This window comes from Chiloscyllium punctatum, chromosome 2, assembly GCF_047496795.1.
Source record: "Chiloscyllium punctatum isolate Juve2018m chromosome 2, sChiPun1.3, whole genome shotgun sequence".
NCBI classification, from domain to species: Eukaryota; Metazoa; Chordata; class Chondrichthyes; order Orectolobiformes; family Hemiscylliidae; genus Chiloscyllium; species Chiloscyllium punctatum.
In genome coordinates, this window is record NC_092740.1 from 125841668 (window position 1) to 125862060 (window position 20393).

The 20393-nt window shown below is 41.5% G+C and overlaps 1 protein-coding gene across 2 annotated transcripts in view; it reads left to right on the plus strand.

Annotated features, from left to right (window-relative positions):
* The window catches only part of tbc1d2 (TBC1 domain family, member 2), a 76588-nt gene extending 58698 nt beyond the window's left edge, over positions 1–17890 (plus strand). For both annotated transcript variants that reach the window (XM_072588145.1, XM_072588146.1), the window contains 4 exons: positions 4900–5020; positions 8357–8542; positions 13888–14009; positions 14719–17890. In XM_072588145.1, coding sequence (XP_072444246.1) covers positions 4900–5020; positions 8357–8542; positions 13888–14009; positions 14719–14974 — 685 coding nt within the window. In that variant the 3' untranslated portion in view covers positions 14975–17890. The remainder of the gene's footprint in view (positions 1–4899; positions 5021–8356; positions 8543–13887; positions 14010–14718) is intronic.
* Positions 17891–20393: the final 2503 nt, after the last annotated feature.

Sequence of the window (20393 nt, forward strand, 5' to 3'; positions counted from 1 at the left end):
ATGTGGACAGTCTGCATGTGGAACGGTGGTGCGGTGGGTTCACACTACTGCCTCATAGCGCCAGGGACCTGGATTCAATTCTAGCCTAGGGTGACTGTCTGTGCTCTCCCTGTGTCTGCGTGTGTTTCCTCCTGAGGCTCCAGTTTCCTTCCACAGTCCAAAGTTATTCAGTTTAAGTGTATTGGCCGTGCTAAATTCCCCAGAGGGTCTAAGCATGTGCAGACTAAGTGGGTTAACCATGGTTAATGTGCGGTTACAGGGATAGGGTGGGGTGCTGTATAGAGGGCTGGTGTAAATATGATGGGCTGAATGGCCTCTATCTGCTCAGTAGGGTATCCCTGCAATCTGTAAGAAATACACTGCTTTGCTTTGGTGCATTATTTCAAATATTTATCAACCTTGGATAATGACAACCTTTTATTAAAATCTGAATTTTTCACCAGTCCTCATTTTCTGCTTGCTTTCTTGGCTTTCTCTGACATTTTAATCATCAATCACTTCCTGCAAACATTGAAGAATCAAGGTCCCCTTTCAACAACTGAGAGGATAAAGTCAGCACCTGTTCCCCTGGCTTTGTGATCTGTCAGAGCAGCATAAACCAACATTCTAATGAGATTAAACCTACTGTTCATGCAGAATATTAATTTCACAATCTTGCCATTGTGTCTCGTGGCCAGTTTGTTCCATCTGTATGTCGGAGCATTGCTCCCAAACATGCATATGTACAGTTATCATACATGACTAACCAACTTTGCAATGTGCTCAATGAGTAATGTGAAGACTTTACTCAACCACATAAGTAGCAATGATTGTGAAAATTATCTCCCGACACAGTACTGTCCTCAGAAGAAGCCTTATAAATAAGGATGTCAAAGGCTTGAAGATGGTACAGAGGAGCTGTACCAGAATGGTATCAGGGATAAGAGTGCAGAGACTGGAGAGGTTGGACTGGCAGGAGGAGGGTCAGTTACTGGGAGAGACTGATTTTAAGGTAATTCGCAAAAAAAAAGGGCAAGAAGAGCTTGAAGCAGTGAGCTCCCAGGATCAGGAATATGCTGCTTGAAAGGGTGGTGGAAGCAAATTCAGTTCTAACTTTCAAAAGGGTGAAAATATTCGAAGGGACAAGTTTTCAAGCTTTGAGGAATAGAGCAGGAGAGTAGGATTAATTTGATAAGTTCTGAGAGTCTAGAGAATGTGACAGGGAGGCTGTGAAAGAATGAGAATTAATGGGGGATTGAAGCGGTTGTATGTCAGCAAGGACTGAGTGTTGAGTGAGTGCAATTTGTTGTACAATGTGGAACCTGTCATGGGCACACTTATTTCTCTCAACACCCAGGCAGTTCTGTATTTTCTTTCTTTTGTGTGTCGACCAACTCTCGGTCATTCATGGCTGGTTTAGAACAGTACTCTCCGTAGGCCTGTTTAGACAGCTCTTCTGTTATTCCAGCATCAAACATGTCTTGCCAGGACCCAGTCATTCAGATGATTTCATTCCTTGATTACAATGAGCACTGCAAAGTAACATTGATGAGGGCCAGGGTGCCGGCAGATTGAGTTTTTTTTTCTGGGGTAGCTGCCAGCAGCCTCCTTTCTACCGTGAGTGTGTCAGGAAGCTGCCCCATCCTCTCCAGGTCAAACCCGTGGGGCTTGGCTCCCTCCCCAGTTGCTGTGTGAAGTCAGCAAGCACCATTTTACCCCACTACATTGTTTTGTCCTCACTTTTAGCTCAGGTGATCAGTGGGAAACAAAGGGGAGGCTTGAGCAAAACAGAAGTAGGGGGAGTTCTGTGCACCTCTCAGACCAGATTGGATTCCAGTCTGATTACAAAGCACTCATTGACTGTATAAGAGAGAGAAATTCACATTGCTACAGCACCTTTCACCAACTTGGGATATACCGGAGAGTTTTACAAGAGACCAAGTGTATTGGCTGTTGTGACCTTGGAGACGCAGCAGGCTTTGTGTGCATAACAAGCTTCCACCTATAGCAATCTGATCATGAATAGAGAAGCTGCCTTTTCTGTAACATGAAGTTGACATGCACCAGGGAGAACACCAGTCCCTCCCATTGACATCATCCTGGTCGTGAATCTTTCAGATCCACTCAAGGGGAGCAGACTGTCTCAGTTTAGAAAAAAAGCAAAAGAACTGCAGATGCTGTAAATCAGAAACAAAAGCAGGAGTTGCTGGAAAAGCTCAGCAGGTCTGGCAGCATCTGTGAAGAGGAATCACAGCTCCCATTTCGGGTTAAGTGACCCTAATCTTAGAACTGATGGTATCTCGGATAATGTTGGTTTACATGCAGAAGATAGGATGGGGGAAGGGGTAAGGAGTAAGGAGTAAGGAGTAAACGATAGGTAGGGAGAGAGCCCAAAGAGAGAGACGAACAGTTGGACAAAGAAGTTGATAACGATCTGGCTGGGAGGGTGAATAGCTGTTAATGCAGACTGTTAGTGGTTAACAATGGGTAGTGTGTAATGGGAGACTATGTGATAACAAGGTTTGGTGTGTGTGGCAGGGGGCTGGGACATGGGGGAGTTCAGGCCCTAAAATTATTGAACTCCATATTGAGTCTGGAGGGCTGCAGGGTCCCCAAATGGAAAATGACGTATTGTTCTTCTAACTTGCACTGATCTTTGCTAGAACACTGCAGCAAACCTGAGACCGGGATGGTAAGTAGGGAACAGAGTGGTGTGTTAAAGTGGCAGGCAACTGGAAGCTCAGGGTCTTTTCTGTGGACAGAACATAGATGTTTTGCGAAGCAGTCACCCAGTCTATGCTTTGTGAGAAGTGTAGATCTAGTGCTGCTTCACCTGAGCCCTTGGATACTGAGGAGGGAGGAGGTAAATGAGCAGGTATTACACCTTCGGCGGCTGTGGGGGAGGGTGCTCTGGGGCTGTGGAGGGCATTGGGAGTGAAGGAAGAGTGGACCAAGGTGTCCCAGAGGAAACGGTCCCTGTGGAAGGTGGACAACAGAGAGGAGGGGAATGTGTGCTTGGTAGTGGCCATCTCTGGAGGCATCATCAGCCACCATTTCCGCCATCTCCAGCAAGATGCTGTCTATCTAAATTAAACTCCATTTGCCACTCCTCAGCCCGTTGGCCCATCTGATCAAGATCCTGTTGTACTTTGAGGTAACCTTCCTTGCTGTCCACCAAATCTCCAATTTTGGTGTGGTCTGCAAACTTACTAACTATTATCTTCTATGTTCACTTCCAAATCATTTACAGAGGAGCCTCGATTATCCGAATTTTGGATTATCCAGCAAGATCACAAGGTCCTGATGCTTGGCTAACTTATTCAGAATGATTATTCAGAATTCGATTAACCAAATGAAATACTCCCTGCTGTGTCCTTCGGATATTCGAGCAGTGACCCAGCACCAATCTTTGTGGCACACCACTGGTCACAGGCCTCCAGTTTGAAAGGCAACCATCCACCACCCTCTAACCTTTTAGGTTCTATCCCTACCTATTGTTGATGCCTCCCCCCTTCCCCCCTTCCCCCCCCCCCCCCCCCCCCCCATCTACTGCACATTAACCGACATTTTCCTAGCTACCATCAGCTCTGAGGAAGGGTCACCAGACCTGAAACGTTAGCTGTGATTTTTCTTCTCAGATGCTGCCAGACCTGCTGAGCTTTTATAGCAACCCCTGTTTTTGTCTCTCAGTTTAGTGTCTCACTTGTAGGGTGGCACCTTTTGATAAGGCTGTCATGATTTGGAGGTGCCGGTGTTGGACTGGGGTGTACAAAGTTAAGAATCACACACCAGGTTATAGTCCAACAGGTTTAATTGGAAGCACACTAGCTTTCGGAGAGACGCTCCTTGATCAGGTGATTGTCTGATGAGGGAACATCGCTCCGAAAGCTAGTGTGCTTCCAATTAAACCTGTTGGACTATAACCTGGTGTTGTGTGATTTTTAACTTTGATAAGGCTGCACTGCGAGTTTCAGCCTGTCATACATATTCAATGAGTAAAGCAACACTTGAAACCCACTACTTTTCTGGCACCTACTCAGCGGATTGCTTAAGACTGAGTGAATGTGGTGGCCCTAGGGTAGGAAGTGTGAAGGTGGTGATGTGATCCTTCCAGATCAGGTCAGTTATATTGTTTCGTCTCTGGGAGGGCACTATGTGTTTAGATTAGATTAGATTCCCTACAGTGTGGAAACAGGCCTCTGACAAGTTGCTGGTTTTGCTGGAATATCTCAATCTCCATTCTTTTGTTTTGAAGAAAAGACCACCTGAGTCAATGAGGGAAGTGTGCATTATAATGAGGGAAGTTCACCTGTCTTTGCCTCTAGGCTTGACTATTGTATCAGTTTGGTTTGGTTTGATTTGAATTATTGTCATCACATTTCTTCCATCCTTCATAAACACGAGCTCCTCTACATTGCCCTAACCCACACCAAGTCCCGCTTGCGTGCCACTCCCTGTACTCAGTGACCTACATGGTCTCTAGGTTTGGCAGTGCCTTCATTTTCTTTCCTGCATGTAACTCCACCATGGCCTTACCTTCTTCCTAATCTCTGTTGTCTCTTTGAGGTCTCCGTGATCTCTGCACTCCAATTGTGGCCACTTGAGTGATTCTGATCCTGTGCTTGCCATTCTTGAGGTCCTAAGCTCAGGAATTCCACTCCTAAACCCCTCTCCCTGTTTACTTTTTTAGAAGAGGCTTCTTAAAACCCTGTTTGATCAAGCTTTTGATCAAATGTCCAGATGGCTCCCAATGTGGCTTGGTGTCAACCTCTTACTTGGTAATGCTCCCAAGAAGCAAGCATTGCTGCATTAAAGGGGCTATATAAATGGAAACTGTTGTTGTCCACTGTTACTCTGAGCTGCTTTCAGTAGGAAAAAAAGATGAATTACTGGGAAATTATTGAGATTACTTTCTTTCAGACTGGCAGCCATTGCGTTGTTGATCCTGAGAGAGGAAGAAGATGCTTTCTGGTGCCTCGTGGCCATAATTGACTGCATTATGCCAGAGGATTACTACAGCAAGACCCTCACTGGCTCCCAGGTGAGAATCTGTCCCCCTCTGATCGATTACATATGTACCTCACAGATGCCAGAACTTGGTTTGTGGCTGGGGATGGAGATGCATCTGTTAGGGATGTTAATGTTGTGTTCATTAAGTTAAATTGCACATGTGAAGGGCATTTCTAAACCAGTAGAGCACATTTAAGGAGAGATTTCTGGGATAATGGTTTGGTAGGTAAGAGACCGACATCTGCAAAGCAGCAATCTGTAAATAAACCAAGTACTGATAAAAGGATTTGTGTTAACTTTCACACTTCCTCCTCCAGCCTGGCTCCACTTTTCATGAGACTGCAATAAAATTGCCTTATACAATTAGGAGGATGCCTGAAGGTTCAGAAGATTCATGATATTTCATGAGGTTTTTTGGAACTAATCACAGTACTGATAGTTAACACTTATAATGCAGGAGTAGGCAATTCAGTCCCTCAAACCTGCTCTGCCTTTTTAATCTGTTTATGGCTGATTTCATCTCGGCTTCGACTCCACTCTCCTGACTGCTGCCCATAATCCTTTAACCCATTGCTAAAAAATACACAGAACTTGTTGTCATCCTGTTACAATCTGACTTTTGTAGAAATGTGTCTCCATGTTTAAATATGTAAAGAAAGTTAGTGAGGTATCAATACAGATTAAAATACTCATTACCTGATGTGCAGGGTGCACACACTCTTTATAAGATCCAACCCTGAAGTGAGTTCTTTAAGTGATAGATTGGATGAATGAGTTAAGGTGCTTTCTGAAGGAACATGACAAGATTGTGTAAGTATATTGTATGTTTTTATGAAGAAGGCTAATCTCAATTAAATTGGATGCAATATCCACTAAACTGGTTCCTAGATCACTTGATTATCCCTGTTGATTCGCTTCAGCCAGAAAGGCAGATATGCCAATGTACTCGCGCACTATCAACCACAAAGGGTACCACTTAAAATTTGATGAACCTCAGACAACGTAATGAGTCCATCTAAGGAAGTGAGAATTCAAAGCTTCTTAGAAAACCAGGAGACTGAAGGACTCCACAATTAGTTAACTTTGTTTTATGATACAATGATAATCAAAGATTAACATAGAAGAATTCTGAAGACAGTGTCAAAGAATGGGCTCTTAACAGGAGAAAGTGAGGACTGCAGATGCTGGAGATCAAAGCTGAAAATGTGTTGCTGGAAAAGCGCAGCAGGTCAGGCAGCATCCAAGGAGCAGGAGAATCGACGTTTCGGGCATGAGCCCTTCTTCAGGAATGATTCCTGAAGAAGGGCTCATGCCCGAAACGTCGATTCTCCTGCTCCTTGGATGCTGCCTGACCTGCTGCACTTTTTCAGCAACACATTTTCAGCTCTTAACAGGAGAGCCAACAACATAAACTAGCTGAGGGTTATGGCACTGAAACAAGCCACCAAGGATCTTAACCTACAACGCCATTGTGAACAAAATAAAAGAGCCTTCGCTCTCTTTTAGAACCAATTCTGGTCAGCTCACCTATAGGGGGAGAAAATCTCTTCAACTGTTTAACTTATTGAAGCTGCAGATTTCAGGTGTCAAATTTTCAATCCCTTCACACTTGGAAAGAAGATCTCAGCACAGTAACAGGGCTGCAATGATAGACTAATCGTTTTCTCAACTTAATAGTATCTTTGTAACCTGTAGCTACTTTTAATCTTGATGTTTTATCAAATGATTATCACTTTTTTTTACTTGTAATTTTTAGCAACAGTTGGGGAATAAACTACCCTTTTGATCTTGCTTAAAACTAACATTTTCCTCCTGGTTATGTGTAAGTTAGAATGTGTAAATTTAAAAAGTAGCCTAAATGAACTATATAAGTGTGGGGGATATGCTGAACCAAAGGAGTGCAGATTGCTATTGTCCACAGCATCTCATGGATACCAGTCTTGAGTTGCTAAGTTTGTTGGAAGTCTCTCCTATCAAGTATGATAGTGCCCACCCAACACGATGACCTGTTCTGCCACTGAGATGGGACATATCCAGAAATGGTGATAGTAGTTTCTGGGGCAGTGACTGTAAGATATGATTTTGTGAGCGTGACTATGTCAGGCTGTTGCTCTCCCAATTTTGGCACTAAGCCCCAGTTGTTAGAAAGGAGGATGTTGCAGGGTTGACAGGGCTGAGCTTGCCAATGTCATTTACAGTAACTTTGTCATTGCCAGTTGGTCCATCTGGTTTAATTCCTTTCTTTGAGACATTTTTAGCTCTTTTAGCTGAATCACACACCTGAGCCATTTCAGTCAAGAGTCAACCATATTGCTGTGGAATCTGTGGAAAATGTAGGCAGATCAGGTGAGGACATTAGTGATTAACATGAAGTATTTTTTACAGCAATTATCAATGGTTTCACAGTCATTGTTAGATTTCTAATTCAAGATTTTAATTGATTGAAATTCCAATGTCTCTCATGGTGGGATTTGGAACATTTTCTGTCCAATATGCCAAGGCACTCTGTATGTATTGAGCTACTTTTGAAGAGCTGTCAATGTTCTGCAGGGAGCAATCTCCCAAAATGTTAATGAAATAAGTAACCAGCTGGTATTAAGGACTATCTCTGATTAGACAACAACTGCATTTATTGCTTGGTCTGGAAGTTTTGATGCCTTAGCCTTAACAAGACTCTCTGCATTTGAATTATTGGAGAGATATTTAATCTGATCAGTTACAATTATCAGGAGAAAATGAACGTACTGGGGCTTTATTCTTTTGAAGAGTTATTCTGACTCTATTAGAGATTTTTTTTTTAAATTTGAAGGGATTTGATAATTAGGCAGAGACTTTTCGACCAATGGAAGAAGTCCAATACTAGGGACTTTAAATCTGAAAGAATGGTCATTAACAGACCCAACTGGGATTTTTGGGAGAAGTGTAGTTACCTGGAGAATAGTGAAAAGACAGAACTCCCTTCCTCAGGGAGTAGTTGAGATAAATTGTATAGATGAATTTAGAAGGAAACTGGATAAATGGAAGAAGAAATGAAAAGAAGGATATGCCAATATAGGCTGAGATAAAGTAGGGTGGGGAAGAGTTTTTTGTGTAGAGCATAAACAGCTATCTGGACCCGTTGGATTGAATATCTTGTTTCTGTGCCGTTAAATTCCATGTCCGTCTATGCAGTGTTAGTCTGTGCTGGACTTGTTTGTTATTTCTGAGAGCTCTGTCCCTTTGTTGCCCATTTTCTGGAACAAAAATGTTCAAGTATATCTGTATACAGAAGGGAACAGAACATTAACAAGCAGCATTTTGTCGAGGCTTGTAAATTGGGATAATGGTGATATATGATCATTTTATTCTGTGTTTGTGGTAATTACAGGTTGATCAGAGGGTGTTTAAGGACTTCCTGTCAGAGAAACTGCCCAGGCTCATGTCTCACTTCGATCAGTATAATGTGGACCTCTCTTACATCACGTTTAACTGGTTCCTCGTTGTCTTTGTTGACAGCCTTCAGAGTAACATTCTGCTCAAGGTCTGGGATGCATTCCTCTACGAGGGAACAAAGGTACCTTTTAAGGGCTTGGAATTATACTACTTTGTGAAGCAATGTGAATATACATCAGGGATTTATAAAAAGAGGATGAAAGGGTGTTAGAAAAAAGATCAACTATTTCTAAAGAGAAAATAAATGGTTAAGAAATTGAGTGATAGGAAGCTATTAATGGATGTTCACTGGACTGGAGGGAGGTTTATAGTCAAGTTCCCCAGGGGGGGTCAGTGACAGCAAGACCAGAGGGAGGAGGTGGGGACATTTGGGGACCCTAGGCTCAACTCTCAGCTTTTATTTTATAAGCAGCATTGTCCCTCTGCATTGACCAAAGATGGGCATTCCCACAGGCAACACTGCCTTCTGTGCAGGTAACAACTGGCCATCCCTACAAACAGCATGTTCCAACTCTGAAGCCCAGCAGTTGTCCCTCCCCTGATAGATCTCATGAATGTGGCATCATAATTGTCTCCTTCCAAGGGAAGTCTACCCAATAGGGGCAGAAATGAAGACACTAAAATACAGTCTGTTGGTGTGTAGGCATATTAATAAAATACTGGAGAACATTGGAAAGGAGATGTCTTGAGAATCAGTCAGGGAAAAAAAACTTAAGCAGGGTGCTAAACAAATCACAGGACAATATAGAAAGATCAGCTGTGTTCTTCCCAAGCTAGTGTTGCAGTTCAGGGAGAATAGTCTCTAATTTATTGGTGACTTGAGTGGAGTAAGGAACTGGAGTTGATTCTGGCTTGCAAATCTTTTCTAAATCTAACAGATGAGGGAAAAAGCCAAGCTGGCAGGCAATCTAATATGTATTCCACCAAGACTAGGTCAGAATATGTTCCACCAGAGACAAAATGCATGTTAGTTAAACCTTGCTCCTTAGTTCAATACTGGTCCCCTCCCCATTCTAGCGTGACTAGGACTGGGGGTTTGTTGTATAAGGCAGTTAGTACTCAAAAAAGTTAACTGACATCAGAAGATCAGCTCCCAGGATTGCTCCTGGGAGGAGCTAACCAGTGCTGTATGTGTTCTCCCAGCATTACAGTGAATTCTTCAGTGATAGTTCCTGCTGTTAATAGCATTCAGTTAAATAGCAAGGTATATTTGATTTGGGCATGATTTCCTCATTGGAGACAATCATGTTTCTTTGCAATATAATTAATTACTAAATCTTATGTAACATAGCTCCTCTGTTTAACTAAGACAGAGCCTTACCTCTGCCTAAAGTGGAAATCCTTTCCAACATGGTATCAATAGTTTGATGCAATCCAGCCTTAGCATCTTCTTCCATGTCCTCTACCCACCTCCACACCTCAGGCTCTGTCATCTCAAGAACTGCTATCACAACCAACCTATTGTTGGCTATTAATTGTTCCTGTTAGAAGCTATTGATTCTCCCAGGGTGGCTATTACCCATCCCTTTGTCTGCCCAACTGCTTTTGTGTGTGTGTGAGATACACACACACACACACACACACACACACACACACACACACACACACACACACACACACACACACACACACACACACACTATTCCTCTCCCCTCCCCCATCCCATCTTCAGCATATGTACCAATATTTAACAAGCTACAATCTGTTCTGAAGAAGGGTCACTGGACCCAAAATGTAAACTCTGCTTTCTCTTGACAGATGCTGCCCAACCAGCTGACTTTCTGCAGCAACTTCTATTTTTTGTTTCACCTTGAGTTAAATTTGTTAAACTTAATATGTCGGAAGAACCAGAAGTGAGAAGTCTTTATGCAAAGAGTGCTTAGGACTTGGAATTATTCCCTCCCTGATATTATGATGGATTCAGATTCATACTAATGTTCAAAAGGAAATTGAATAAGTACTTTTAGAGAAAATTAATAGCACAAGATTGTGGGAAGGTTGAGAGGTAAATCTCAGAAATTTTCTCTTAATAAAATGGGGCTCACTGGGTTGAATGGCCTCCTTCTGTCCTGTACAAATCCATCCTGTAGGGATCTGATTGAGATGTATAAGATTATTAAAGAATTGGACACTCTGGAGGCAGGAAACATGTTTCCGCTGATGGGTGAGTCCCGCACCAGAGGACACAGCTTCAAAATAAGGGTTAGGCCATTTAGGACGGAGATGAGGAGAAACTTCTTCACCCAGAGAGTGGTAGGTGTGTGGAATGCTCTGCCCCAGAAGGCAGTGGAGGCCCAGTCTCTGGATTCATTTAAGAAAGATTTGGATAGAGCTCTCGAGGATAGTGGAATCAAGGGTTTTGGAGATAAGGCAGGAACAGGATACTGATTGAGGATGATCAGCCATGATCATCATGAATGGTGGTGCAGGCTCGAAGGGCAGAATGGCCTACTCCTGCACCTATTGTCTATTGTCAAAGCACATTTCAAAGACCTTTAGAGTGTAAATACCATGGATTGGTTACAAGGGTAGGAAAGTTCAATTGTGTAGTTAGATTGGATGTTTATAAAGTCATGAGGGGCATGGATAGGGTAAATAGACAAGGTCTTTTCCCTGGGGTGGGAGAATGCAGAACTCGAGGGCATAGGTTTTTGGTGAGAAGGGAAAGATGTAAAACCGGCCTAAGGGGCAACGTCTTCACGCAGAGGGTTGTGTGTGTATGGAATGAGCTGCCAGAGGAAGTGGTGGAAGCTGGTACAATTGCAACACTTAAAAGGCATCTGGATGTATACGTGAATAGAAAGGGCTTAGAGGGATGTGGGCCAAGTGCTGGCAAATGGGACTTGATTTATTTAGGATATCAAGTTGGCATGGACGAGTTGGACTGAAGGGCCTATTTCTGTGCTGTACATCTCTATGACTCTAAGAGACATTTAGAGGAAATTTGATAGAGGTAATCAAAATCACGAGGGACCTGGAGAGAATGGATGTGGATAAACTTTCTCCTATTAATAAAAGGATTGAGAACCAGAGAGCACACAGTTGAAGTCAATGGCAGAAATAGGATAAAGGATATTAGGTGAAGCTGATGTGAAAGAAATGGATTTCAGTTCATGGGGCATTGGCATCATCACTGCTGCTAGGCCTGTCTTCACCTAAATCATGATGGGATTGGTGTTCTGGCAAATCATAAAAGTTGGGTGGGAGAGATGGCTTTAAACTAAATAGTAGCGGCAAAGGAGGGGATCATGTGAAGGAGATGTAGTAAATTAGGGGAAATTAGAAGTTAAGAGCTAAGCTACAATTTATGTCATAATTATCAGAGTGTGAAAGTGAGGGACAGACTGCATTAACTAAGGCCAGAGGTCGCAAAAATTGGAAAAAAGACCAGATTTAAAAGCTTTACATCTAAACACAAACAGCATTCATAACAAAATTTATGAATTGTTAGCACAGATAGAAATAGGTATATATGACCCATTAAAAAGACATGTGAAGGTGACCAAACCTGGGACCTCAATATTAAATAGCATTTAACATTTCTCAGAATAAAAGATTAGGAAAAGATGGTGGGGGTGTGCGCACAAGAGTATTGCTCTGTTCATTAAGGATGACATTAGTACAGAAGTGAACGATGACCTTGGCTTGAAAGCGCAGGATGTAATATCAGATAGAAAGTTAAGAGGCTACTTGTGGGAGTAGTTTATATGCTCCCCAACCGTATTTGCACTGCAGGACAGAGTATACAGGAAAAATGAATGGGACAACAAATGTAAGAAAGGGACTGCAATAATTGAGTGGCTCTAATTTTGATATAGAATAGAATCCCTATAATCTGGAAACAGGCCATTTGGCCCAACAAGTCCACACTGACCCTCCAACCTCACCCAGACCCATTCCCCTATCCTATTACTCTATATTTTCCCCTGACTAATGCACCTAACCTACATGAACACTATAGGCAATTTAGCATGGCCAATTCACCTGCCCTGCACATCTTTGGATTGTGGGAGGAAATTGGAGCACTCAGTGGAAACCCACGCAGACGCATGGAGAATGTGCAAACTCCACACAGACTGAGGCCGGAATTGAACCTGGGTCCCTGGCGCTGTGAGGCAGCAGTGTTAACCACTGCTGCCAGTTTCATGTAGATTGGGCAAATCAGACTGACAAAGCAGCGTGAAAAACGATAAGTAATTTTGGAAAAATTTCTCAGAGTAATACATGCTGGAATAACCAGAAGACAGGGTATTAAAGACTCAGTAATATGCAGTGAAACTGAATCAATAACATTGCCATAGCCTAGATGTTCCTTTATTGTAATCATGTGATTATATTCCATGTTTAGAGTGAAGGTGAGAAGTGAGAGTCAAAGATTAGTGTTTAAATCTAAGTGAAGGAACATATAAGGATATGATGGCAAAATGGCTAAAGTGAACTGGGAAACTAAGTTAAAAGTTGGGACAATAGATATGCAGTGGCAGACTTTTAAAGGAGATACTTAATAACTCAGCAAAGTTTTGGCCCAGTGAAGAAGAAAGTCTCTTTGAGAAGGCTAAATGGGTGACTAAGCAAGTTGAGGATAGTATTAAATTGCAAAAAACAAGAAAGAAAACTGGTCAGAATTTAAGAACTAGCAATGAATGACTAAAATAAAATATATAGAGAAAAATGTGAGAGTATGAGAGAAAACTAGTTAGGAATATAAAAATAGATGTTAAGAGTTTCCATAAGTTTTTTTTTAAAAAGGAAACCGATAATTGAAATGAGTGTTGCTCCTCTATGAGCAAATCCTGAAGGTTAATTATATTAAATGGTACAGCACTTGAAGGGCTGAATGGTCTATTCCTATTCCTATGTTCGTAGAAGCAATGATGACAAGGGTAAAAGTTCTTCACGCAGTTATCAGCTCTCTCTCGCTCTCTCACGCTCACTCACATAAGGCGCATGGATGAAGTTATGAGTTTCTTTCCTGGAAGTTATCACTAATGATACATGATTTGAACTAGACAGAACATTGCAATATGCTCTGGTATCCAATAGCTTATGCAAAGCAAGTCAACCAAAATATCACAGAATGATACAGCACAGAAGGAGGCTATTTGACCCATTATGCTTGTGCTAGCTGCTAATATCAAGTGTTGGAAGTGTGGACAATTGAATAAAAGTGAGAACATCTTGGGCAAGGTTTGTGTGGGCAAACTGGCAGCTGATGGGTGGAGAGAGAGGACACTGATTTTAGATAATTGGCAAAAGAGTGAAGACAAGCAGATGGACAATTCTTTCTGATGCAGTCAAATAACCTATGGAATACACTCCCTCGAGTGGTGGCAAAAACCTGAAACTTTTAAAGGGAGAATTGGATGAATGTATGTAAAGAGGAAAGCTTGCTGGGCATCTGACCTTCTATGAAGGTGATAGGGACAGAATGATTGTGACTCCAGCATTATACCTCTTGTTTTCCAGGTTATATTTCGTTATGCACTAGCAATTTTCAAATACAATGAGGAAGAAATTTTGAAGCTTAATGACAACCTGGCGATTTATGACTACCTTAGATACTTGACACAAAACATTTCTGAGGGAAGGTAAGATCTGACCTACTTAGACTTTAATAAAATAATTGGTAGTTTAGAAAACAGTTACTCTTAATAATAATGGTATTAGTGTTCCTCTCAAGAGATATTTATAACATGCTGTTGCTATCACTAATTGGAAATCTCTCAATCTTGATTGAAACTCTCAATGTGGTTGAGGATATGCACCAACCAATTTCTACCAAGGTGCACTGCAGGCCTGCATTTCTCTGTTCTGAGTTTGCTCTCTCTTCTGTATGTATTACCCTTGATATTTACGTGTTAGCCCAGACTCAGCGGGTCACTAACCTGTCTTTGAGTCTAGAAGGTTTGGACTTCTAACTGCAAAGATGTGAGTACAAAATCTAGGTTGATTCTCCTATAGAAGAGAGCACTGCATTATCAGAGGTGGTGTCTTGAGAATGAGACATCTCTCCTCTCCTAGTGTGGATGTAAAAGATCTCCACTGCATTACTTTAAAGAAAAACCCCAGAGGGTTCACCCTGATTGACTGAAGCAACAGGTATTCTCCCAGACTATGTGACAAAGACAATGTACTTAGTCCTGATCATGGTTTATGGGAACTTGTTAGGTGCAAACTAATTGCCGAGTTTCCTGATACGTCATTGGAAGTAAAATGTTTTTGGACACTTCAGGTTGTTTACGCTGCAAGTTCTTCCTGAGAATCACAAATGGTCAATAATTATTTCATGTTCCACAGGAAGCTCATGAACATTGCATTTGTTGAAATGAACCCGTTTCCCTTGAAGCTGCTTCGAAACCGTCGGATGTTGCACCTGGAGAAACTCAAAGCTGAGCTGAGTGAGCTGGAGAGGATACGTGAAGCGTATGTGAAAGAAAGAGTGGAGCAGAAGATCATAATTGACTGTGCTAGTGAGGATGAGGATGAAGCTGAAAGGAATCGTCCTGGAGTGGCATCACCTGAATTGTCCCCAGGGGATCCCTCAAAATCATGAACCATGCTCTTCAACAATAAGCACCTCGACTCAAGTTGTCCAGTCACCGAATTAACTTCCCTCAAGGCGTCTTTCCTTCAATTACAAGGGAAAACACATCAGTAAAGTTGTTAGATTTCACTATATGGTACCTTTTCTTGTGCTTATTATTGTCAATATCAAGTCTTCAAGCTTTGGTGCAGCGGAGTCCAGAAGAAGAGGAAAAAATGACTTACTTTGCCATAAGCAAAGATTCCTTTTACCAAAGCTTAGAAGAGTGCTACCTTTGTCATTTTGAACTTTTTTTTATTCTCATTCCGACATCCTGTGAATAAGATTGAGTGAATCAGTCCTGAAATAATGCTTTTGGAGTCATGATTGCCAGGATCTGGAGGCAGCCTGCTCAGGTTCATTCCTAAGTAATGATTGAGAGTGAGGAAAGATTCCATCCCATCAGCCCAAACTGGTACAAACCCACCTTAGGAAAGATATATTGGCAATAGACAGAGTATAACATAGGTTTAAAAGACTGGTACCTGCACTTCAGAGGTTAAGTCAGGAGGAGACAGAATGCAAACTAGGCCCATTTTTCTCTAGAATATAGAATGTTTAAGCATAATCTGATTGAAATCTTCAAGAAATTAACAAGAAAAGACAAGGTAGATAAAGATAAACTATTTCTACTGGTTGAGGATTCTAGAAGTAAGAATCCGAAAATTTACAGCCACACAGTTCAGGAGAGTTGTTAGGAAGCATGTGTGTACATAATGGCTGGCAGAGGTTTGGAACAATCAGAAGTTCATTCTATATCAGTTAATTTTAAAACTGATGCAGATAAATTTTTGTTATGCAAAGGTAAAAATCCAAAGTCAGGTACATGGAGTTAGGCCTCCGATCAACTATGATCTAATTGAATGGTGGAACAGGCTTGAAGGGCTGAATGGCCTTTTCCTGTTCAATGATGAGAGGAGAACAAGCTACACACTGCCTTGTCATTCAAGATGATTATTGATGCCTGGTTTTAGCCCAATTTGGAACTCGTTAAATGAATGTATAACACAGAATGTCTCAGTTAAATTGTTAGCTATTAGGTGCAGAAATTTATTTGTGACTTATCGCCCAACTATGGGACAGAAATCTAATCCCAACCCCAAGATCCCCTTCTTTCACACACCGTCTGAGTCTGTGGGTGTTCCTGCACCTGACTGACTTCAGCATTCAGAAGGTGGTTCTCAAGGGAATTTAGGGATAGACAAATGCTGGCTTAACCAAAAATACCATCATCTCATGAGAGAATGATTCAAAATAACCACACATATTTATTATTGATAAATGCCTAACTTGCATCATTGGTAGGCAAGGGGTAACATCTTTGGAATTGGCAGGATTCAGGTGCAATTAATTGACCTGGCACATGGCCAACATACATATAAATTTAAAATGTTTATTTTTTTAAAAAGACTTTCAGAAACTAAAATTTTCCACTTCTGGGGCTGCACGGAAAAGTGCGTGAACTATGACCCTCTGTAAGCTTGTAACCAGAGTGGTCAATTATAGACTGTCCAAGTAGGCCTTGTATCAAATACCTCATTGCCAAGTTAGTTAATGTTGCTTTGATGATAAGAGCCATAACTCACCTGAGATGTCTCTTTGACTTGCCACAGGTAATAGTGTTCGTGATGCTGAGGTGAATGTGAACTAAAATAGTTTTGTAACATTTTGATATTGAGACATCATTACAGGAATGTCTGATATTCCTTTTAAGATGAATTAGTGCTTAACTACCCAAGGAGACTGGCTTGTCACTTGACTGTGCTGCAATCCAGAGCTGGTATGATATTTTTTCGCTGCTGGCACAGTGACCATTCAACATAGAAATCGGTTTGTTTGTTTTTTTTAAAGTACTTGCAACCAACTACACAATAAATTCCAACCATGTGTAACCACACCTGAAGTTTAACATTGAGTTGTTCACTCTTACTTTGTCAAAAGGTGCATGGCCATTTCCAAATATCTCAAAAGTCACGTCTTTGGCATCAGTCACCTTCATGATAAGTTATTTTTGTATAACTCAGAAGTATTTCCAAAAGACCTTTTGGGAAATCCACTTTTTTAAAAAAAAGTATACTTGTTTATCCAAATCTCTTCCATCCTATCCAAAGGTCTTGATCTCTATTAAGGTTATGCTGGACTAACCTGGCTATGTGAGCAGACATTCAACTGTTTTAAACTCTCTCTCTCTTCATTTGATGAATGTGCTCAGTCAATATCCATGCAGGCATTGGTTTAGATCCTGTTCAGGGTTCAAGGACTGGGATCCATGCTGTTTGTTCTCAAGCCAATTATCTTATGGTTGCCTCTTTCGCATATCTGACTGTGGTTAGCAACTGCACCGTATGGTCTATTTCCCACATAAGCCAGTGACACAGACCACAGCAGGAAATGCACTAATAAAATCAGAAAATGCTGGAAACCGTCAGTGGATTGGGCAATGTGTGGCGAGAGAAAGTGAGTTAAGAATTCAGATTTATATCCTTTCTTTCTGATGAATGATCATAGAACGCAAATGTTAACTCTGTTTTCCACTCCACAGATACTGCCAGGCCTTCTGAGTACTTTCCAGCATCCACAGCATGTTTGCTATTGTTCAGGGAAAGCACTTTTGTTTTAATTCAAAGTGGGATTGCCAACACTCCCTGGATAATTCTGGAATCTATACCAATGAAAGCCTAACCTTCCACACACTGCTGTAAGCAGCATAAAATCTTCAGAGTATTTTCTGTTGTACACATTGTAGACATTAAAAAATATCAGAAATGGAGGAATGTTGAATGCTTGACTTGAATAAGGTGTCCTGAGGTCGCAAACCACCTTTTTTGAAGTCTCCACGAATACCAGAGTTGGCAACTATACATGTCAATTTAAAAATTATAATCATTGGGAAGATTGTATCTTGTAGAGATTGCTGGATGGACGCCCCCCCCGCCCCCCCCGCCCGCCCAAAGAAAACAATTAAAAGTAATGTTGCTGAGAAAAGTGCATTCTCCATGTAGCCAAATGGAGCATGATGACAAATAGTAGCATCAAGCTTCAGGCTAGTTGTTTATCAAATTACCAACAAATTTGTCATTAGACCTATCAGCAACAAAAGGTTTTTTTAAAATAAAACAAAACATTAAAATCCTGAATTGGAATGTTAAAGCACAAAATTGAATCTAACGTGTTATCACTTTTACCTTACAATCTTTGAGCTTTTCCTGTCTTCCTTGGTATTGATGTAAAACATTTGCCACGCTGACTGAATGGCAATAAATTAACTTATTCATCTAATAAGTTGCCACTAGATGGTTCATTGTTGAACTCCCGCTCCACCTGTTGTGCATTAGGAGCTATGGAGAGAATGAGCACAGTGGCCATTTTGAGACCACCTGTGTGGTGTGTTACAAACATTCAACCATTGGCAATGTTGAAATATGATTTGTCATGTATCCAGTGTTTATTATTTGATTCTTTTATTAGTAGCAATTAAATTGTAGCAATCAGATACCAGAGAGTTTTATCTTTTAAGATCATATGGCAAGTTACAATTGGAGGGGATATTTCCATGGAGATTGGAAAGGATAGGCTAGCATTATCCGAGCATTCCCTTTCTGTACCTTGTGTTCATTCCTTCCAACAACTGGAATAAAGTCTAGCCCTGTCCAGAAAACAAGACTGGTCTCTAATAATCTTCTGCTTGCAAAACTTTATGGAAACTGATTCAGCAATTTATACTGGAAGTCACTTTTGTATTACCTTGTAATCCAGCCTGGAGATTTACAATGATCTGTTAATCAAACATCAGACTCTATGGCGACTTAGAGTTTTACCTATTGTTTCATCCAGGATGCAAGTTAGAATTCTCTAATGTTTGAAGCATACATGTATAATAGTTGACCCTTTTTGGCTTGTGATGTGCAGCAATTCATGTTAGTACTTTGAAAGAGGTTCTGAACGCACATTCACATCACCACTAAGATCTTTTTCTCTTTTCATAACTTTACCCCGGTCTCAGCTCAACTGCTGCCAAAACCATCATTTGTTGCCATTATTACTTGACGACTTGACTATTCAAATGCATTGCTAGCCATCTTCCCATACTCTACACTCTGAAAGTGTCAAACATAGTCTAGAGCCTAACTTGCACCCGATTCTGTTCACCCATCACCACAGTGCTCACAGACATGCATTACCTTGCAGACAAGCAATGCCATTGTTTTAACATTAGAACATAGAATGGTACGGGCCCTTTAGCCCACAATGTTGTACTGAGCATTTATCTTAATCTACGATCAACATAACTGACACACCCCTCAATTTATTGCTGTCCATGTGCTTGTCCAGCAGTCGCTCAAATGTCCCTAATGTCTCTGGCTCTACTACCACCGCTGGCAGTGCATTCCATGCACCCACCACACTCTGTGTAGAGAAACTACTTCTGACATCTCCCCTATACCTTCCTCCAATCATCTTAAAATTATGACTTCTCACGTCAGCCATTTCTGCTCTGGGGAAAAGTCTCTGGCTATCTACTTTATCTATGCCTCTCATTACTTTGTACACCTCTATCAAGTCACCTCTCTTCCTCCTCCTCTCCAGTGTGAAAAATCCCAGCTTGCTTAACCTCTCGTCATTAGACAAGCCTTCCAATCCAGGCAGAATCCTGGTAAATCTCCTCTGTACCCTCTCTAAAGCATCTACATCCTTCCTATAATGAGGTGACCAGAACTGGACACAATTTTCCAAGTGTGGTTTAACAAGGGTTTTATAGGGCTGCAGCAAAACCTTCTGGCTCTTAAATTCAATCCCTCTGTTAATTGAAGCAAAAACACCATAATAACCCTCTCACCTTGGGTGGCAACTTTGAGGGATTCGTGTACGTGGACCCCTAGATCCTGCTGATCCTCCATACTGCCAAGAATCCGGTCTTTATCCTATATTCAGCGTTCAAATTCGACCTTTCAAAATGAATCACTTCACATTTATCCAGGTTGAACTCCATCAGCTGTTTCTCAGCCCAGCTCTGCATCCTGTTACAGCCTGCAAAAGCCCTCGACACTATCTACAATACCACTGACCTTTGTGTCATCGGCAAACTCACTAACTCACCCTTCCCCACTTCTTCATCCAAGTCATTTATAAAAACTACAAAGAGCAGAGGCCCAAGAACCGATCCCTGTGGCACACTACTGGTCACCAACCTTCATGTAGAATACTTTCCATCCACTTTCACTCGCTGTCTTCTTTCGGCCTGCCAATTTCCTTGTATCCCAAATTGCCTAACTTGCTGAATGAGCCTACTGTGGGGAACCTTAGCAGATGCCTTACTGAAATGCATATACACTATATCCATTGCTCAACCTTCGTTAACTTGCCTCGTTACATAGTCATAGAGATGTAT